Below are 21,660 nucleotides of genomic sequence, written 5' to 3' on the forward strand. Positions count from 1 at the left end.
GAGCTTTAAGTGGGCACCTATGCTGTTTTTCACCAGTGCAAAGTAGATTTTCTTTTAAATGACGTGCACTAAAAATTGATTTACAATCAACAAACAGTCTGAGGTGATGACCAGGTTGTAACATGGCTGTTGGAAGCCCTTCAGGAATTAAGACGAGTATCTAAACACAGTCTCCGTTTGAAGTTTGAGGAAAACTACTTCAAATTAAGCCAGAGCAGATAACGATGGAGGACGTGGAAGTTGCACTTTAAAGCACTCACAGTGTCAGATTAATTCATCTCTTTTCCTCATTTAATCTATTTTTTCTATTATTATTATTATTTGAAAATGCTCACAGCTGCATAAAAACACCCAGGAGCTCTTTTTAAGAACCTAACTTCCTTTTACACAATGGAGCTGATCCTTTTTTAAAAAGCACACTGCAGTTTAGTCTGGTGTTTTAGTTCTGCCCCAACACATTCAAATACATACAGATTTGGATTTCAGAGAACACCAGATGAGAAAGCACATGAATCATGGTGGGACGAACAGTGGCTGAGCAGTAAGCAGACATGCACAAACTGCACAAACTGCACAAACTGCACACTGCAGCTGAAAACAGACTGACAGCACAACAGCAAAGCTCGTCCACTCTGACCCGGAGGGAGGGAGGGAGGGAGGGAGGGAGGTGGGAGCTGCGCCCTGAAGGGTGCGTCATAGCCTCCACATGCAAAGGGCTGGCACTTGGCTGCAGAGTTAAAACAACTCGGACCAACTTGTTCAAAGAAGTCTTCCACACAGACTGCAGACCCCCACCAAGGAGATAACCCCAGCAACCCCAGGCTTTACTCATCTAGTCACTAAAACTAGACCGCCGCCAGAGATTCAAACGGCTCCACTGCATTTATTTGGGATATCTGAGTTTTTTTTTTCTTATTCTGAGTTTGCACTGTTTTCAACTCGATGGACAGTAAAAAAAAAAGTAGAGAAAGTAAAGAGAAAGTTGGATCTCGTAAGCACGAGATCCAACTTTCTCTTTACTTTCTCTACTTTCTCTACAAGCTACTAAGAACTGGAGTAACACAGCTCGTTGCAGGATAGATCAAGCACATTTTACACATAAATGACCAAATGCATGTTAGAGTAATATATGTATGATGCAAATCTTTATTTATTTATTTATTTATTTATTTATTGTCGCTGGAAACAAGTGAGATTCACGGAAGAGGAAAAACGTGTGTGTGAAGCGTACGACTTCTTCTCGTGAACTTCCTGTGAGTCACGGCTCGGGGCCGTTGGCAGGTTAACCATTCGCTAAGATCCAAGGACGTTACACGTTCACCTCTCCTACGGCTTTACTGTGCTGTTATTTGAGTAATGCACAGGATCTTGTGTTAGATCCCTTGTGCTGATGATTATGGGGCAACACGGTTCACCAGAACGACCTCACCCGCTTGCCCCCTGCATCTAAGGGCAGGACATGAGGCAAATCTCCATGAACACGGTTTCAGACGGCTTATCTGGCTTCCAAACGCTGAGCTAATGGGGCGGCTGACGCTGCTGGCTTGAAACAGCCCGCCGTCGGCGTACCGGTACAATCCCTAGCTGGCCAACTCGAGAGTCCAATATGATTATTTCATGGAGGTTATCAAGGGGGCACCGTCCATCCCGGATGATTCATTGAATTAGGCCCATGCCACCTCCAGAAGGCTCAACGGTGAGTTTTGGCGTCCCAGAACCACCCCTTTTTCTGCTTTTTTTAAAAAAAAATTTAAGTTATTTTGATATACTTTAATGATCCCCGTAGGGGAATTATGCTCTGCATTTAACCCATCCTAGCTGTGTAGCTAGCAGCAGTGGGCAGCCGCCGTGCAGCGCCCGGGGACCGACTCCAGGTCTCTTGCCATGCCTCGGTCCGGGACACAGACAGGGGTATTAACAACAACATGCATGTCTTTTGATGGTGGGAGAAACAGGAGCACCCGGAGAAAACATGGGGAGAACATGCAAACTCCACAAAGAGGAAGACCTGGGATGACCCCCAAGGTTGGACAAACCCAGGGTTCGAACTCAGGACTGTAAGGCGACAGCACTGACCACTGGGCCACCGTGCCGCCCAACACCTTCCATCTACCACCATCCTGCAGGTCAATTTGAACAAACACCACCAGCACTACACGGAGCTGGTGGTGTCCAACCCCACCGTTACTGCATGCTCAGTGGCACCATTCGCATACTACTACTACTACTACTACTACTACTACTACTACTACTACTACTACTACTACTACTACTACTCTCGGCTGCTCCCGTTAGGGGTCACCACAGCGGATCATCTGTTTCCATCTCTTCCTGTCCTCTGCATCTTCCTCTGTCACACCAGCCACCTGCATGTCCTCCCTCACCACATCCATAAACCTCCTCTTTGGCCTTCCTCTTCTCCTCTTCCCTGGCAGCTCCATATTCAGCATCCTTCTCCCAGTATACCCAGCATCTCTCCTCCACACATGTCCAAACCATCTCAATCTTGCCTCTCTTGCTTTGTCTCCAAACCCTCCAACCTGAGCTGTCCCTCTAATATACTCCTTCCTAATCCTGTCCTTCTTCATCACTCCCAGTGAAAATCTTATCATCTTCATCTCTGCCACCTCCAGCTCCACCTCCTGTCTTTTCATCAGTACCACCATCTCCAAACCATATAACATAGCTGGTCTCACAACCATCTCGTAAACCGTCCCTTTAACTCTTGCTGGTACCCTTCTGTCACACATCACTCCTGACACTCTTCTCCACCCACTCCACCCTGCCTGCACTCTCTTCTTCACCTCATAGAGGCCTCCTAAATGGCCGCCACTCATCTCGAACTACTGCCTCTGGACCGTATACAGGCCTACCTGATGACTAACCCACTGGCACCATTAAGGCATGCTCAGTGGTACCAGTTTCATACGGGCCACCTCGGTGTTTGCCTCCATACCTTACTATCAGCAGGATCAGAGTCCCCCCCCCCCAACCGCACTGATTTCTCCTCATCCACAGCCACTGACTAGCCTTTTGTATTGTGTCAGACAACTCCTTTAGGGCTGATCTTAAACGACGACCTCAAATACCAAAATCTGAAAGAAAACATGTGGTCGATTTGGCTACAAACCGTCTAACACCTACTTCAACCGGTCTAACCAGACCCTGCCAACCACAACCTCTTGTCTCGGCCTCCAACTCTGGATCCTTTAAGCTGCTCCTCTCTAGGGTTTCCTCGACTGCGTCCTCAGACAGAGCCGGTCGCTCACCAAGACCCACTATTTGCTCCTTCTCCAAGGACAGACTCCTGTCACGGCTCAAGGTAGCGGACGCAGATATCGGCGAGACCTGTGGGTGTGGCAACTACGCCTTCCCCGTTTACCAAATGACAGTTATGTGCCTGTGCTGTGACAGTTTGACCCCCCCCCCCACACACAAACACAGACACACCCATACAAAACCAGCTATTCTGTTTTCTCTACTAACAGAGCCTGAATTAGCTTCATACCGCCTCGTGACATGAGTGACGGGAGGAAGGAGGATTGGACTGCGGGGGTGTCGGCTTGGGGAGGCTGTGAAATGGAAGTAAGAAGTGACAGGGAAACAGTAATTTCACAAGCTGGGGAAGTTGCAAAATCTTTAATTGGTAAATGTACAAGTGCGAATCACCGATATAAAACGCAGCGGTGCGAATAACATCCACTGCTATGCCCTGCCGGTGGTCATATTAAAGAATCAAAACAATCATTACGGCCAACATTATTTGACCTCTTGCAGAAAATCTAAAATCCAAAATATACCTTCCCGATACAGTTTCATGGAAACACTTTGCTGACACATAAATCTGTAAAAAAAAATCTGATTTGTAAACCTATATGAAAATTGAATCACCAACGCACAATGACCAATGGGTGGCTGTGATGCTCTCAAAGCTGGCTGATGGTGATGGCCGACTCGTACCACACCCAGAAGCCTGCGTAGACAGCCTCACCGAAAGAAGCCTTGAAGCGGTGGATGAGAGACATGCTGTCCCCTACACTGTAGAAAGACAGGGTACCCCCAGAGTGGTCTAGGAAGACCCCTATGCGGGAGGAGTAGGGTGCATTGATCTCCAGCTGGTCTTTGCTGTGGCGGGCCGAATAGCTGGAGTCGGAGCAGAAGAGGCTCCAGGACTTGCGGTTGTAACCGATGCGGCAGCTGTCGCCATACCCCGTCCTCTTGATGCCCTTGTAGGTGACTCCAACGGCGGCGCCCTCTCCGCTCCACTCCACCTCCCAGTAGTAGGTGCCTCCGGAGAGGGGCTCTTTACACAGCACCTGGGGCAGGCAGTCAAACCTGGAGGCGCTATCACCGTAGGACTGGGGGTCTCGCTTCAGGGTGGCTTTCCTGTTGCCGCGGGACAAGTAGAGCTGCCTGTACGCCGTGTTTGGGTCCAATGTGAGCGGGCAAGCGTCTGCGGACAGAGACAAAAGGCATTTCATTAGTAATACTCAGCAGTGGTTTTAGATTTTGCAGCTAGCAGCAGCTACCCTAACTGTCACATGTTAGAAGTAGATGAGTAAAGTCATGCAACAAATATTAGCAAAGTTACTATATCCCAGAAGACATACCGTCCACCCGGCCTTGCCCAACTGCAGTGTCCCAGTGGTTAACTAAATGGCTATTACAGCTGTTAGCTCTGTTAGATATGTACCTAACTAACAATAGTAATAACAATAATAATAGCTTGGTGTGAGACCCTCTGGTTGTACACCTGGCTGTCAGAGTAGTTTGGGGGTGAAGGTCACCTGCCTGCTGCTGTGGACCTCCACCTCAGCAGGTCAGAGCTGGTGGGACACCCGGTGGCCTCGGCTAGATCTGGGTGGCCTATCATCTGGAATACCACAGGTATCGACACTGTTTGTGACTTTAACCACAAACAGAATTCCATCTAGCACTTCATTATACGTCACACCTCGAGCTACGGTTTTGGACTCACGGCAGTAATGTTCTGCATAAGTAGGCGTGGCCTATTCAGTAGAACCGTTTTACCCTGCAACCGTTCAAGTAAAAGAACAGTTTTGTGCGATTAGGTGCGTGCCCAGATTTGCTCCACGTTCACGATATTGTTTTGTCTGTTTTGTTGTGGTACTCGCCAGCTGTCTGCGTCTGCCGTTATCAACAAAATTAGGTTTTTACTTCGATTCAAAAACCTGTAGTCTGCACTTTGGAATTGCGTCCAATTGGTCATTTTCACCTCCATAGAAATCCAAATCTACTCAAATCTACTCGTACACAAGTGATTGTTTGTATTTACCACCGCGACTCTGGAATTGAGTTCTGCGAGGAACCACAGGGTCTGACCCTGAACCTCAACACTACGTGACTGGCCTCATCATCACATGTTAAACAGGAAGTGATGCTCTTCTTCATCACTCCCCTATGAGGGGACACTCACATTTGAGGAATTCCTCCCTGTGCTGAGGTTCTTTGGCTGGCACAGATTTGTACATGGCGACTTCATCACCTAAAAAGAGAAAGGGGAAAATAGGGATCATTAAAACTTTATATTTTTGACCAGTTCAACTAAGTTTCTTTTAAACTTCCATGTGAAGCTGTAGTTACGACTTATAATTACACCGCTTCCGGTGTGGGAGGACGGTGGCGCGGACTCGCGTTTGCAGCGGCCTCACCCGATACCAATTATGCAGCGTCTTTGTCCACGTCTACGTCTGTGTCTAAGTTTGTGTGATCATGTGAAGTTTTGATTTTGATCATCGGGAGAGCTGGCACTGGGTCGGCTGAGGGATCTCGGTCTGCTGCGTCCTGTGGGCCTGGAGAGGAACCGCCAAGGGCGGTCTGACGGGACGCGGAGGCGGGGCAGGCTAGGCTAACTGCTAGCCCATGGCCCTGCTGCACCTGAGGGGGAAACACCGAGGGCGGTCTGACAGGACGCGGAGGCGGGGCAGGCTAGGCTAACTGCTGGCCCACGGCCCTGCTGCGCCTGAGGGGGAAACACCGAGGGCGGTCTGACAGGACGCGGAGGCGGGGCAGGCTAGGCTAACTGCTAGCCCACGGCCCTGCTGCGCCTGAGGGGGAAACACCGAGGGCGGTCTGACGGGACGCGGAGGCGGGGCAGGCTAGGCTAACTGCTAGCCCACGGCCCTGCCTGAGAGGAAACACTGAGGAGGCCTGGCGGCGGCCTCGCCTAGCATCGACTCTGCAGTGTTTTTGTCCGCGCCTGCATTTGTGTGGAGTGCGGGGGAGGTGTGTCTGAGGGGCTGGCGTTGGATCGGCTGGGTGAGCCTGGTCTATGGCATCCGGTGGGCCCAGGGACCACGGCCCTGCTGCGCCTGAGGGGGAAACGCCGAGGGCGGTCTGATGGGACGCGGAGGCGGGGCAGGCTAGGCTAACTGCTGGCCCATGCAGACCGGCAGTTCCGACAGTCATCCCGGCTGGCGTTGGCTCTCTGGGCGGTGCAGTTTTTGGACTGTGTTGCACTGGGCGGACCGTGTTGTTGGCTGCTTTTCCTTGCTCTCTCTGTTTTTGTGTGTCTCTGGTGGCGGTGTTTTGGGAGGCTTTTCTGGATATGTGTTTCTGTCTTGTGTGTTGCACTGCCGTGGGCTGGGGGGGAGGCGGAGTTTCCTTTCTTTTGTGTACGTACTAGCTCATAAGATGAAAGAACAAATAAATTGTTCCGGATTGTTCCGGATTCCTGAACTTATATAACATTGTCATGTCATCCAAGTTCAGGTTGTGCAGCGTGAAACTGGTTTGTGTTTGCCGTGGCGATAGTGTGTGTGAACCGCAGCGCGGCGGTCCTTATCCGTAGCGTTATCAGTCGGGGTAAATGTGTCGCTATCGGAGCTCAGCACCTGCTGATAGCATCACGCAGCTCGAGACGTTGGCCACGAACACAGGAGTTCAACACATTCTTAGCAGAAAGAAAACTCTGAGCCCATTTTCAGCTTCCCCTGTCCAAGCTCCCCCGCCACCACATTAGAATAATTTCAACTTTAAGAAGTGGTTGCACATCGTTTCCTGGAAACGAACAACGACATGGGCGGTGTTGAACGATAAATGGATTCGTGCCATTCCCGTTCCTACATGGAATGATCAGGAGCTGGGAGGTTTCCTCTCTGCGTTGGCTCACCTTTCATTGTCCGCCTCCTCTTTGCCTCGTCCAGTTGACAGAAAGGCATTTTGTTGACTGCAACATGAAAAAACAAATCATGGTTTAGTTTTCGCCGGGTCACCGTGCGCGCTCATTGCTCAGCTCGTTGAAACGCCGGGCCTTCAGCCCGCTCTCTCACCTGTCTTGGCCACTTTGACCAGTTCGTCGTTGCCGAATTCGCTGAGCTGCTGCTTAATCTCGGACACGGCCTTGGTGACGGGGCCGAAGGAGAAGTAGGGGTTGACGCTGACCGTGGGAAGCTCCTCGGCCTCCGTCTGGGCTATCAGCATGTGGTAGCTCTGATGCCAAGAAAGCAGCAAGTCAAAGATGAAGCTCGTCATTCTGCATCGGCGTTTTACCGCGTGCGACTTACTCTAGTGGCTTCTTTAGCAGCTTGACTGCAAATTTAAAACGTGTTTGGAACGGTCAAATGAGTGTTGTGAGACTGGAAAGGACTCAAGCATCCCCAAATAAGGACATTTTTAGGTGGCTATAAAGGATGCTGCTAGTAAGCATGTTTCATCAATATACCGCATACACAATATTGTGTACAAAAGAAAATAAGTGGTATTATTATGGAGTCAGAAAATGCATCACGTATTGAGCACAGCTAAATCAATGTTGACACCATCATACTGGGTAAACGCTGCGCTATATGAGCCGCTATTGTGAGCTGAACATGTGGCCGTGGCTGCCTCGTCACCTGGATGAAGTGGATATGGTCCTCGGTGCGAGACAGCTGGGTGATCTCGTTGTCTCTCCTCTTCAGGTCAGCGATCTCGTGGCTCAGTCGCTCCATGTGGCCCTCGGCGTTGTTCAGCGCTGCCCTCTTATTGGTGGAGATGAGTTTGGACATCTCCTGCTGCATCCTCTCGATGGAGCGCAGCATGTCCCCGAAGAGCTTCTCGCACTCTTGCATGGCTCTCTGGGCCGAGTTCTGCATAGGGAATAAAGACAAGTGCCGTAAATCACCCGGATGCCGGCTTCTGCAGCTAGACTGGCTGAAGCCGTCGTGGTGGTTGCAGGACAGAGTCCTGCCTGTGTTGGGTGCAGGTTTTCTGATAATCTGTCGAATCTGCAGCGGCTATTCCGGTCCTGCCTGCCTGTCTGTTGGTGTATGGTGGCACATACCTTGAGGGAGTCTACAGCTTGCTTCAGCTCCTCCATCTGTTTCAACCGGTCGTGGATTTTCTCCTGGATCTCGGCCTGGGTGGCACCCAGCCGTTGCTGTGAGGAAATCCACAGTCATTATGCGTTGTAAAAAAATAAAACGGCTCAGACGGGTCAACCTTTTGAGAGAGTTTTCAGTGTGTTAATCAGGGTAAACAAAACAGTTATCAGAGGTAAAGTCCAATGACTTGAAGCAGGTCACAGTAAATGGCCTCTCTCACATGGGTGTGTCTCGCTGAGTCCTGCAGACTTTGTTTTATGGGCTTGCCACATCAACCTAGCTTCTGTTCCATGTATAACCTGCCACTGCTCGAGGATTTAAGTGGTGTGCAAACCTTTAACACACGGCACCCTTTATTCAGAAATGATAGAAAACAAATGCGACGATATATACGAATATAGGATTGTAATTTTGAACTTAACACACTCAAAAGTCCTTTAGTGCCCATTGCGGAGCGAGTCGTTATGCGTAGCCGCCTTATTATCACTAGAAACAGACGCACACGCAGAAGAAGTCGAGTCGTACCTGTTCCTCTGCCCTCTCCTGCTCAGCAGACACCATGTCGTGACCCTTGTGCTCTTTCACCGTACACAGCACACAGATGCACATCTGATCCGTCCGACAGAAGAGCTCCAGACCCTTCTGATGCTGGGGGCAGATCTGGCGGTCCAGGTGGCCGATTTCATCCACCAGCTTGTGCCTTTTGAAGGTGGCTGATTCATAGTGGGGCTTGAGGTGCTTCTCGCAGTAGGAGGCTAGGCACATCAGGCAGGACTTGACGGCCTTGTGCTTCTTGCCAACGCAGATGTCACAGCCAACGTCCTGGGGCCCTGCGTAGTTGTAGTCGGGAGACGGAGGAGGAGGCGGGAAGGACTCCGAGGTGCGCAGGAGGCTGGAGTGCCGGGAGCCTCCCAGTCGCCGCGGGGTGGGCCGCTTATTGTAAGTGACCCTACAGTGAGGGCAGACATAGGAGCCAGCGTGGTCAGCATGGTCCCAGTACGTCTTCAGGCAGATGGAGCAGAAGATGTGGCCGCATGGAATAGTGACCGGGTCCCTGAGGTACTCCTTACAGAGGTAGCAGCTCTCCTGGTCCGATGCCATGGCTGCTGCAGCTTTGTGGGGCGTCTTCTAAGCCAGCGGTTGCAGAGCAAGTCTGTGAAGTGAAGCAGGAGTCCTCGAGTAAATCCACGCTGAGGCAAAGTGATCCCACAGGCGCTACAGGTGCACGTTATATAGAGTAAACAGAGAGGGAGGTTAAACTGGTTAAGCCGAAACCAATAAAAAGAAGGTGGGGCAAGGAGAGAGAGCAGCCGAGTAAGATAGCGAATGAATGCGCCGTGCAAATAGAATGAATGGCATTTCGTTTCATTCATCAAATGGAAAAACAGAATTTGCTGACTCTTAACGAGTCAAGGACACGTTACTGAATCGCCACGGCTCATTTACCTACTTGCAGGAGCTCCTCGGCACAAGCGGGCAACCTCATTTTTGAGATTATAACCGATGTAAAATATTAAAATACAACTTAACGTTGAAAATAACAAATCTACTATTTCATTAAAGAAAAAGCCTGATAAAAATAAATGACTGGGTTCACCAGGGAAGCGGGTCGGCCCACTTCCCTGGTGAACCCAGTCATAGCGATGAAGTGTGCCGCACAGATCGGACACATAGTCTGCTTAATTGGCTCTTAAGCACGGCAACCCCTTCACGTTCAGACAGAAACTGACCTCTTGTACTCTTTATCTAACCTTCTACAATACAGTCTTTCCTTCCCAGGCCCTAACAATAAAACACAGCTCCTTCTGGCTGGAGGTTCTGGCCTCGCAGCACCCGAGTCGACGTCCACGTCTCCTCTAATGCGGTGAAGGAGCAGTCGTTGGATGCCCTGCAGTGATACACGTGGAGTAGGCCCTGGTCTCATATATTTGTTTTTCACCGAGGGGTGAAGTCTCAATGCACTATGTGACCGTGAAGGGTCGGTTGACAACTCTATTTTTACGTTCAGCCTCATTGTTTTCTGAGCCGCGGCGGATTTGCTGAGTGCCAGTTTGAGGTTCGACCAGTGAACAAGTTTATTCCGCTCAAGTGCGATTTCAACGTTGACGATTTCCCAAATAAATAAAATTCAATCTACCGAAAACAGGTGATTAAGAGAATCCTGCCTCGTCCAAAGCAAAGCTTTTCTGCTGCACAAATAACGCCCCCCCATCCCCCCACCCCCCCCCCCACACACACACACACACACACACTGAGATGAAGTTTCAAGGTTGTTCAGATGGAGAATGGAATGTAACCACACTAGATGGTCCAGATAGCAGGCGGCCAGAGGAGCCTGCTGAAAGCCTCCATTGTGTTGGAGCCAGAGGCGGAGAGCCAGGCCCGCAGCGCTGCTGTCCATCCACACGGGCCACGGTACTGTCAGAATACGCATGCTGACGGCCCGGCGCTGGATGTCTAGATATGTTACCGTGAAACAGCAGTTGTTCGTCAGTGTTACTCGTCTGTGGCTCTGTTTCTGCAAAACAACCTATTTTCATGCATCTCTGGTTTTTAGCTGGATCTTTCCCTACATCTGTATTTGCAGATCAATGTGCTAAGAAGTGCAAAGGGAATCGATTTTTTTTGTCTTTGGCATTACTCTGGTCTACAAAAATATAGTTTTTTTTTTCCTTGCATGGACTTTGGAAACTGTTTTTGGCTAATTTTGGGCTGCTGAATCCAAATCTGAGCTCAGATTTGCTCGATCACATCAAGTTTTCGTGCTATCTGTGTGCTCCTTATTCAGGATTTTGCAAAAGTTGACCATCTAGTCTGGCAATCTTGGTGGGGATAAAAATGACCCCTACTAATTTCCTAAGTAATTTCGTGCTAGGCTGGGTGTTTATTTATTCATTTTAATCATTTTTGCATCTATCGAGCTTCTACTTCGAGTGTAAAATTGCTGTTTTCTCGAAAATAATGATTTTTCATAGTTCAGAAACCTGATGTGATAGGCAAAAACTAATGCCAGATTTGGATTCAGCACCCAAAAGTTAGCTAGAATCCGTTGACAAACCCCATGCAAGAAAAATTGTGTTGACCAGCGTTATCATCTGCCAAGTATTTTGGCAGTGTATATATTTACATTTTAAATCTTTTTACAGAGGATAAGCATCTCAATTCTTCATCCTGTCCAGTCCTCTGCCCAGCCGTAGGCGTCGTTTGTGCGTCTTGGTGCCTGGCGGCCTGTCCAGGGTGTCTCCCCGCCTGCCGCCCAGTGACTGCTGGGATGGGCTCCAGCATCCCCGCGACCCTGAGAGCAGGGTAAGCGGTTCGGACAGTGGTGGATCTAGAGATCTAGAGATTTTTTCACCATGCATGTACATAAAATATACTTTAAAAACATATTATCTGATTTATAAATGGGGTGGCAACAGGGATGGCAAGACTGTGTCCCAGAGGTGGCAGCTACCACCCCTTGCCAGCCAGCGTGTCTTCTTATCCATGTACGTTACACTACCCCCCTCCTTCGGGAAGCGCGTCCCCGCGCTTAAGCATATCAGCCCCTTCACGCCTCAGGGCGCATGCGCTTCCGATGGCCTTACAGTCGCTCCATCCCACTTCTGCCACCAATGTAGCGAATTCGGGGGACAATGCAACCACAGGAACTGCCGCGGCCGGGAAGCGAACCCGTATCGCCCGCACCGCAGGGGACATCGCTAACCGCTAGACTAAAGGGTCAGACCCGCCAACCAGCGGCCAGCGTGTCTACTTATCCATGCACGTTACAGTATTATGATAGATACGAGGAGTACGTGATTCCTAAAGCCAACCCCGATTTTTGCTAGGTACAAGTTTCATGAAAAGATGCAGAACGCGGGAGAGTCCTTTGAGAATTTTGTAACAGAGCAAAAGGTACTCGTTAAAGACTGTAACTATGCTAACAACGATGAAATGATCCGGGATAGGATTGTTTTTGCAATCAGCTCACCAAGAATGCGTGAGAAACTGCTTACACACGGACCAGATTTGACCCTAGAGAAAGCCATCGAAATCGCTAGATCGCATGAGCTAGCACAGGAACAGATCAGAACGATGGTTGGCAGCCGCGCCAGTAGCGATGCGGCTGTGCATGCTGTAAATGAGAAGCCCCACAGGAATGAAATAGCTAACCACAGACAGGGGTGATATTTCAAAGGAAATGATGACCACAAACAATACAGAAATGAGAAGTGTGGATATTGTGCACGGGAACACAATGACAATGAGGTCTGTCCAGCAAAAGGGAACCAGTGTAGTAAGTGCAAGAAATTTAATCACTTTGCTTAAGCTTGCAAGAAAGGACCAGAACAACAAAGATACACAGGAAAAGTGCATGGCATAGTAGAAGATTACAATGTGACCGAGGATGAATTCTTCATAGACACGGTTACTAAGAATCCCAGTAATAATGACAAAAGGCAAGCATTTGCTGAACTGGAGTTGGGACCACAAAGGCACAAACTGAAGTTTAAACTGGACACAGATGCTTATGTAAACACAATACCGAGAGACATTTATGACAGGGACTTTAGAGATGTAGATCTAAGACCAGCAAAAATAAAACTCAGAGCATATGGTGGTCAAGCACTGCACGTGACAGGGATGTGTGACCTAGAATGCAAGTACTAAGGCACTACTGTCATGTGAGAGTTCTACATAGTCAGTACACAGGGTCCACCTGTCCTAGGCCTGCAAGCCTGCCTAGACACAGGCTTAGTCAAACTGGTGCTATCTGTCGATGCTGCACAAAATGAACCTACTAACAATATGGCCGAGTACTCTGATGTGTTTAAGGGCATTGGACAGTTCCCAGGAGAATGCACAGCCCATCTGAAACCAGATGCAGTTCCAGTGGTGTACCCTCCACGACGGATTCCACACAAGCTCCGCAACCGTTTGAAAGAAGAGCTGGATGAGAAGGAAAGAGCTGGAGTCATCCAGAAGGTAACAGAACTGGTGGTTGTTGAAAAACTCAGCACTGGCAGACTGAGAAAGACCTTAATCAGGCAATACAAAGACCACATTACCCAGTGTCTACATTAGATGACATCACACCGAAGCTGGCTGGAGCACAATATTTCAGTGTGCTTGATGCATGGTCAGGCTACTGGGCGATCAAACTAACAGAAGAGCCTTCAGTGTTGACAACCTTTAACACTGTGGTTGGCCGGTACAGGTTTCTCTGCCTTCCTTTTGGTGTCATTTCAGCACAGGATGAGTTCCAGAGGAGGATTGATAAGACCTACGAGGGCCTCAGTGGCATTGCAGCCATCGTTTATGACATTCTGGTGTATGGCAGCACAAAAGAGGAGCACAACGCAAACCTACGGGCCATGCTGCAGAGAATGAAGGAATGAGGGGTAACCCAGATAAATGTGTCATCTGTGTTCCAGAGGTCAAATACTTCAGGCACAGGCTGAGTCATGAAGGCATCAAACCAGACCCAGGCAAGATGGAAGCCATCAGAGATATGGAGTGACCTCAGAACAAGATAGAGCTTGAGACAATACTGGGGATGACCAACTACCTGGCCAGATTCGCACCCAGATTGTCAGAGGTGAATGCACCACTACGTAAACTACTGAAGGAAAGCAGTGAGTTTGTATGGAATACAACACACAACACGGCGTTCCAGAACATGAAATATCTGATTGTACAGGAACCAGGTCCAGTCCTCACATACTTTGATCCAGAAAAGGAACTGACACTACAAGTTGATGCATTCAAGAGTGGCCTCGGAGCAGTGCTCCTACAGGAAGGTAGGCCAGTTGCATACGCCTCAAAGTCACTAAATCTGTCTGAAGAAAACTACGCTCAAATTGAGAAGGAGCTCTACACAGTCCTCTCTGGGTGTAAGCACTTTCACCAATACGTGTATGGTTGCCACATAGTCATCCAGTCTGACCACAAGCCTCTCGAATCGATACTGAGGAAACCCCTCGCAGCAGCACCAGTCAGACTTCAACGCATGATACTGCAACTGCAAAGATATGACATCACTATCATGCACCGCCCTGGAAAAGACATTCCAGTCGCAGACACATTGTCCAGGAAGTCAGTCGTCACCGACGAGACCAATCTGAGTGAAGGCATGGATGCCCAAGTACACATGCTCATGAGTAACCTACGTGTGAGTGACAGCAAGCTTACGGAAATCCAGGCAGCTACATCCCAAGACGCACAGCTGACCATGTTTAAACAGCTAATTCAGGCCGGCTGGCCTGAATCAAGAAAGAAGTCTCCACCCAGTGTAGCTGAATATTGGAATCACAGGGACAAGATCACAGAAATCAATGGTGTGTTGTTCAAAGGTGAGAAAATCGTCGTTCCGCACACACTACGAGAAGAAATGCTAAGACGCATACACAAAGGACACGTGGGAGTAGAAAAGAGTAAACAAAGAGCTAGAGACATTCTATTTTTGGCCTGGCATGAATGCACAGATAGAATATGTAGTGGAGAGATGTCCCATATGCATAGAGCGCCACAGCTCAAACACGAAAGAACCAATGATCTTGCATCCCATTCCTGAGAGGCCATGGGAGGTTGTAGGTACGGACTTGTTCACTTCTGAAGGGCAAGACTACATAGTAGTTGTAGATTACTACAGTAGATACTTTGAGATCGAAAGGCTACATCACACTATTTCGTCTGTAGCCATCCACAAAATGAAGGCCATATTTGCTAGACAAGGAATACCTGAGAGAGTTATCAGTGATAATGGTCCTTGTTACAGCTCCAGGGAGTTCAAGAGCTTTGCAGAAGCATGGGAGTTTAACCACATCACTTCTAGCCCCCACTATGCACAGAGTAACGGCCTTGCAGAGAGAACCGCCCAGGCAGCCAAGATGATACTGGACAAAGCCAGAGCAGAAAGAAAGGATCCATACCTCAGCTTGTTGGAGTACCGCAACACTCCAGTCGACGGCCTGAAGTCACCAGCCCAGCTGCTAATGAGTCGACGACTGAAGTCAGTACTTCCCACCACAGGTAAACAACTCCAGCCACAAGTGTTCTGTCAAAAGGCTGTGCATGCCAGGAGAGTAGTGTCAGCACAGACAGAAGCAATTCTATGACCTCAGTGCAAGGCCACTGTCAACACTTTAGTGTGGTGACACAGTCCACATCCAACAGCCAAATGGACGTTGGAAACCTGACACAGAGCCTGCAGACACAGAGAGATCCTACAACGTCCACACTGATGAGGGTCAAGCCCATCGTCGCAATCGTCATCACCTGCTACAGCCAAGGGACAACACTACACACACAAGCTGTGAAGTACAGCCAGAACCAAATGATGGCACAGAACAAGGGACATCAACACCGGACACTACATCTTCATACAAGTACACTATCAGGTTTGGATGTGGAGTTAACCCAAGAAAGGTCCTTGACCTGTAAATGTAAAGGATGTAGGCGGATTGCTGCCCTATGGACATCTGTCAACAGCAACAAAAAAGACATGTATAATCATTATGTTGAACGTTACAATTTTTGAATTGCACTGACCATACTGAATGCAAGATTTGAATATGATACTTACCCCTTTATCCTACCTACTTACCTAAAGGGTATACCTCGTTCGAGCGTTCTGTTTATCATATGCTGAAAAAAATGCCATTGTTATGTTTTCACTGTTGCCTTGAAATATTTACAGTGTTTTAAAAAATGTGCACGTTTAGAATAATGCACTTATGTCGTAACATGGTTTACTTACTGGGGCAGTAGAAATGTGCTTGATGCCAAATGTGTTGTATCTTATGAAGGCATTTTATTTTAAGAAGGGCGATGTAGTATTCCTGTAACCTATCACGTTACAGTTGATACATCAGGCTATGATGTACGGAAGTACTTGAGGTCAGAGATGTCATGGGGATGCCCCGATGGAGTTCATTAAAGACAAACAATTTGAGTAAACTGCCTCATTCATTACACCGTATCAATGAATAGATATGGTATTTTTAATAACTTTGTTGGGAGGGGGGGTAGCCTACATATCTGCCGCTACCTGACTGTTCCTGAAATTGCACATATTTGCATTAAAATGAGCTTTAATCAATTGCACAAAAAAAGTTGTAAGATCTACCTAAAACGACCATGAGCGGTCAAAATGACCGCGCGTAATTTGCGCGTCCCGTCACTATTGATGACGTGTGTTGGTCGCGTCATTTCCTTCGTGAAGTTCGTTGCTCTGGCCTAGAAACACACTAGCGTCCTCCAGTGGAGAGAAATAGTCTAAACTTGATTTTTGATTATGTCCAACATGTCTGGGTACAGACACACCATGACTACCACCCAGGTGTGGCAGTATTTACAGGTGTTGGACAGCGGCCATTTTAAATGGTTTGAAAAACATTATTAAAGTTGTTAAAATGTTAATTTTGGTGTCAGTCCTTCTAGTAGTTTTTAAGTTCTGGTCGTTGTTTGGGACTACTACTACTACTTTCGGCTGTTCCCGTTATTCTTTATCTTTATTTCAGATCCCCATTAATCACTGTTCTTCCTGGGGTCTAACAGTACCACAGTTACTTTAAAAGTCAACAACCTATAACAACATAGTATAGCAATATAACAGCAATAACCAGAAACATCACCCAAAACTAAACTCATCAAACAGCTTTGAGCACTACACGAGATTCTATATACCCATTATGCCCAATTACACAAAATATATCTACCCATATATTTTCGTAATGTGTGTGTGTGTGGTGTTAGTGTGTGTGTGTGTGTGTGTTAGTTAGTGTAGATAGCGGGACAGAAAACTAAAGCACTTATGATCCTACTTCTTTTTGGAGGTGGTAGGTATTGTCTCAGAGAGTAAGGGGGAAATCCCAGAAAACTAAAATTATGCATAATTATGCATAAATATGCAAAATATGCATTTTTCTAAAAATGGCTAAAAACCACTTTTCTCGGCATTTCAGATGATTCTGAGCATCTTTGATTTTTTTCACCTATATAAAAAAAATGTTCTGGGACTTAATAATGTTTTGCCATCATGCAAAATATATGCATTTTTACAAAAATGCACTTATGATCCTCCTTTTTTTTTTGGAGGTGGTAGGTATTGTTCCAGAGAGGACCAGAAAAATAGCAGAAAATTAAAATAATTATAACAATTACGCATAATTGTGCAAAATATGCATTTTGTAAAAATGGCTAAAAACCACTTTTCTCGGCATTTCAGATGTTTCTGAGCATTTGGGGGGAGGGAGTTGGAGTGGGGGGGGTTTAGGGGCAGGGGGAAGGCGGTTAGCTGGCAGGATGAAGAGGAGGGAGATTTAGGACGAGTGGAGAACCAAACCGCTACATTGTAGCGGGGTTCTTCTAGTATATAGATATCGTAAATGAGGAAAAAAGAGAAATTAAAATTAGGGGGTCGCCACAGCGGATCATCCGTTTCCATCTCTTCCTGTCCTCTGCATCTTCCTGTGTCACACCAGCCACCTGCATGTCCTCCCTCACAACATCCATAAACCTCCTCGTTGGCCTTCCTCTTCTCCTCTTCCCTGGCAGCTCCATCTGTTCGGGACTGTTTCAATGGTTATTTTCAGTTTTTTTTTTATTATTATTTTTACATTTCACCTTTTGTACGCCTTGTTACGTTTGTCAGATCAGTAAAGGCCGCTCTAGGCCGTTCTAGTGTTAAAGGCCGCTATAGGCCGTTCTAGTGTTAAAGGCCGCTCTAGGCCGTTCTAGGGTTAAAGGCCGCTCTAGGCCGTTCTAGTGTTAAAGGCCGCTCTAGGCCGTTCTAGCGTTAAAGGCCGCTCTAGGCCATTCTAGCGTTAAAGGCCGCTCTAGCCGTTCTAGTGTTAAAGGCCGCTCTAGGCCGTTCTAGGGTTAAAGGCCGCTCTAGGCCGTTCTAGTGTTAAAGGCCGCTCTAGGCCGTTCTAGCGTTAAAGGCCGCTCTAGGCCATTCTAGCGTTAAAGGCCGCTCTAGCCGTTCTAGTGTTAAAGGCCGCTCTAGGCCGTTCTAGGGTTAAAGGCCGCTATAGGCCGTTCTAGTGTTAAAGGCCGCTCTAGGCCGTTCTAGGGTTAAAGGCCGCTCTAGCCGTTCTAGTGTTGAAGGCCACTCTAGGCCGTTCTAGTGTTAAAGGCCGCTCTAGGCCGTTCTAGTGTTAAAGGCCGCTCTAGGCCGTTCTAGCGTTAAAGGCCGCTCTAGGCCATTCTAGCGTTGAAGGCCGCTCTAGCCGTTCTAGTGTTAAAGGCCGCTCTAGGCCGTTCTAGGGTTAAAGGCCGCTCTAGGCCGTTCTAGTGTTAAAGGCCGCTCTAGCCGTTCTAGTGTTAAAGGCCGCTCTAGGCCGTTCTAGTGTTAAAGGCCGCTCTAGGCCGTTCTAGCGTTAAAGGCCGCTCTAGGCCGTTCTAGTGTTAAAGGCCGCTCTAGGCCATTCTAGCATTAAAGGCCGCTCTAAGCCGTTCTAGTGTTAAAGGCCGCTCTAGCCGTTCTAGTGTTAAAGGCCGCTCTAGGCCGTTCTAGCGTTAAAGGCCGCTCTAGGCCATTCTAGCGTTAAAGGCCGCTCTAGGCCGTTCTAGCATTAAAGCAACAACGAAACATTTTCCCTTTTCTTTCTCTCCTTCCGCTTTTTTATATCGGAGCACATCGGCGACATCATTCGTTTCAAATGCAGGATCCTTATCAGCCTGCATCCCTTATTTTACTATTTCAGTGATCCACAAACCAAAAGCTGATTGAAAATAATGAGACAAAAACAGAGACGGTGCAAAGGGAGCATGCAGAGCTCAACAGACCCCCCCCCCCACACACACACACGCACACAACTGGCTGAAATGATGCTAACGTGTGCAACAAGCTGGTGGCTGTGGCTTTAAGACCTCGGGTGACCTTTGCCCCTGCGGAGGTGACCTTTGCCACCGCGGAGATGTTTTACAGCAGGCTTTACGGCCCGCGTGTGACACACTGACTGGCACACGCGGCCGGGACTGCACCTTGATACCCCTGACTCGTCTGCTCGCCCAGCAGAACACGAGTTAACCACGTGAGAACGTCTCCGCACGCTGACGGTTTACGCATCATGGCGTTCCTTGCTGAATCTGAAATACGAGGTCTCGGGCAAAACGAATAGCTCCTCTGAGATGTTTGTCGAGTGAGAGCCGCTTTCTGAAACCTGCGGTGCAATTTGTGTCCAGTCTCGCTGTGCAAGCCCCACCTTCGTCACACTGTCTCTGCAGTGGCAGGCTGCTCGTCTGAGGCCTCGGAAGCTCTGCCACTCTGTACAACTACAGAGTGGCATATGTCATGTATAAAATTAGTAACAAAATAAAACAAAATGGCCTGGCGGCCTGTCCAGGGTGTCTCCCCCGCCTGCTGCCCAGCGACTGCTGGGATAGGCTCCAGCATCCCCGCCACCCCGAGAGCAGGATAAGCGGTTCGGATAACGGATGGATGACTAAATAAATAATAAAAAATAACTAACTAGCTAGCTAAAGAAAGAAAGAAATAAAAATAAAATAATCCATCCATCCCTTATCCAAACTGCTTATCCTGCTCTCAGGGTGGCGGGGATGCTGGAGCCTATCCCAGCAGTCGTTGGGCAGCAGGTGGGAAGATGCCACAGAAATGTGCCCGCTATGTTGTATGTTAGCATTAGCCACATACCACACTTGACATTCTCTCATCTTTGGTTTTAATCGTGGGGAAACCTGTGGTTCTCTCAGTAAGGACTGCTGTTGGTCGTGGTGGACTCAGCTGGTCCTGAAAATGGCCTTGTTGCTTTCTGATGGCGTCCAGGCTGCAGACTCACCTCTGGCGGGTGTCAGTAGTGTTCCTGTATCTTGCAGGCGTATTGACGCCGACATGGGTACAAGACACGTCAATACACTCTGTGAGCTGGGCCTTTGTCTCTGATGATGAGATGACCACATTTGTTGTGTTTCCACCTGCTCTTCAGAAACACGTCATCCAATACGCCTCAGGGAAGACTCGCCTTTCACCTTCATCTTGGCCCGAGCAGATCCGGCGGCGGGTTTCTGCCTGGCGAGCAGAAGAACGTCAGGCTCGTGACAGACACGGCACTACTATGAGAAGGAGCCACGATAGCGTCTGATCGCCATTTAATTATAATGCACCGTGACTGATTTGATCACGTCTCATTTGCACGTTCTCAACTCCAGACTGAGATTTCCCCAGACTAACTCGCTCGTCTCCCGCGCTTTCCCGTTGTTTCCTAGCAGCACGTTTTTCCCACACAAATCACGGGCGTCGGTCTGCAGCCGGCCTGTCCTCCCCGTCCGACAGAGTTAATGTGTAAGCAGGTAGCTCTCCATTCGCTCAGGAACGCTTTATCTCTACAAAAAGAAGAGGAAGGAAAGAAAAACTGGCTTATCAGAAACCCGACCAAATATGGAGCCGGGCGAAACTGTCCATGAGGTGACGTAAGCTGTGCGTTGAGGGAGGGGCGAAATGTACTTTGCACAATCTTAAATGAACAGCCGCTTTGGTTTTTCCGCAGCCAGTTTTCATTGCGGCCGCAAATCAATCGGACGTTTTGGGGTCGGTTCCCACGAAAACATGATCTCATCCAATAGTTCTTTGACACGGTGGCTTCCGAGGTCACGCTGAGGTCACGCTGGGGTCATGAGCGAGCGGAGATGTTCAAACGGAGGAAACCGAGGAGTAGGCCTAGCTGAGATGCTAATTTGGGGGGGCGGGGGGGGTGACGTAAGCAGATACCTGATGCAGAGAGTGAACCACGGAGCTGGAATCTGATGATGGTGAATCAAAAGCAAACATGTAGAGCAAGTTTGTGGGACTGAAATGCAGCAGAACCTGTGGTTGTGTCAAGCGCACACAAAACGTCCATCACCACAATAGTGCTGCATCTAAGAGGAATGTGTGTGTGTGTGTGTGTGTGTGTGTGTGTTTGGTATGCCTCCATGAGGAATATTTTCTCCCTGTTTCACACACAGATACTATGTCTACATGTTCACAGTTACAACTACACAGCTACACCTGCGTGAGGTGAGCGGACTGGTCGGACAGGACGCAGTGTAAATACTCAGTGTAAACACTGCGAGCTCGTGCCCCAGCTCAAATTGCTCCTTTAGACGGCGCCTAAAGCGACCCGAACTTCTGGCAAAGACACTACAAGCTTGGTTACAAAAGTAGCAACAAACGGTATCAAAAGTAGCAACAAATGATACCGAAAGTAGCAACAAATGATACCAAAAGTAGCAACAAATGATACCGAAAGTAGCAACAAATGATATCGAAAGTAGCACACGATTGCTTTTGAAGTTACCGTGACACGTTAACTGTCATCTATAGTAGCTCTTGTTTGTTTATTGGGCACAA

General features: G+C 48.4%; 1 protein-coding gene across 4 annotated transcripts; it reads right to left on the bottom strand.

Moving 5' to 3' along the window:
- Positions 1–3,626: 3,626 nt before the first annotated feature.
- On the bottom strand, positions 3,627–20,588 carry ftr83 (finTRIM family, member 83). 4 transcript variants are annotated; one of them, XM_056284553.1, is made up of 8 exons: positions 20,111–20,588; positions 8,850–9,539; positions 8,285–8,380; positions 7,857–8,090; positions 7,293–7,452; positions 7,133–7,189; positions 5,438–5,506; positions 3,627–4,453 (listed from the first exon to the last, which is right to left on the bottom strand). In XM_056284553.1, the coding sequence occupies exons 2-8, from the start codon at positions 9,423–9,425 to the stop codon at positions 3,927–3,929; spliced, it is 1,719 nt and encodes a 572-aa protein (XP_056140528.1). In that variant the 5' UTR covers positions 9,426–9,539; positions 20,111–20,588; the 3' UTR covers positions 3,627–3,926. The 4 variants fall into 4 exon arrangements, with proteins under 4 accessions (XP_056140528.1, XP_056140530.1, XP_056140529.1 ...); XM_056284555.1 differs by lacking the exon at positions 20,111–20,588 and adding an exon at positions 19,966–20,083 and having other exon boundaries at positions 8,850–9,477; XM_056284554.1 differs by lacking the exon at positions 20,111–20,588 and adding an exon at positions 11,452–11,518.
- Between the last annotated feature and the right edge of the window lie 1,072 nt (positions 20,589–21,660).

Source organism: Lampris incognitus, chromosome 8 (genome assembly GCF_029633865.1).
Source record: "Lampris incognitus isolate fLamInc1 chromosome 8, fLamInc1.hap2, whole genome shotgun sequence".
NCBI classification, from domain to species: Eukaryota; Metazoa; Chordata; class Actinopteri; order Lampriformes; family Lampridae; genus Lampris; species Lampris incognitus.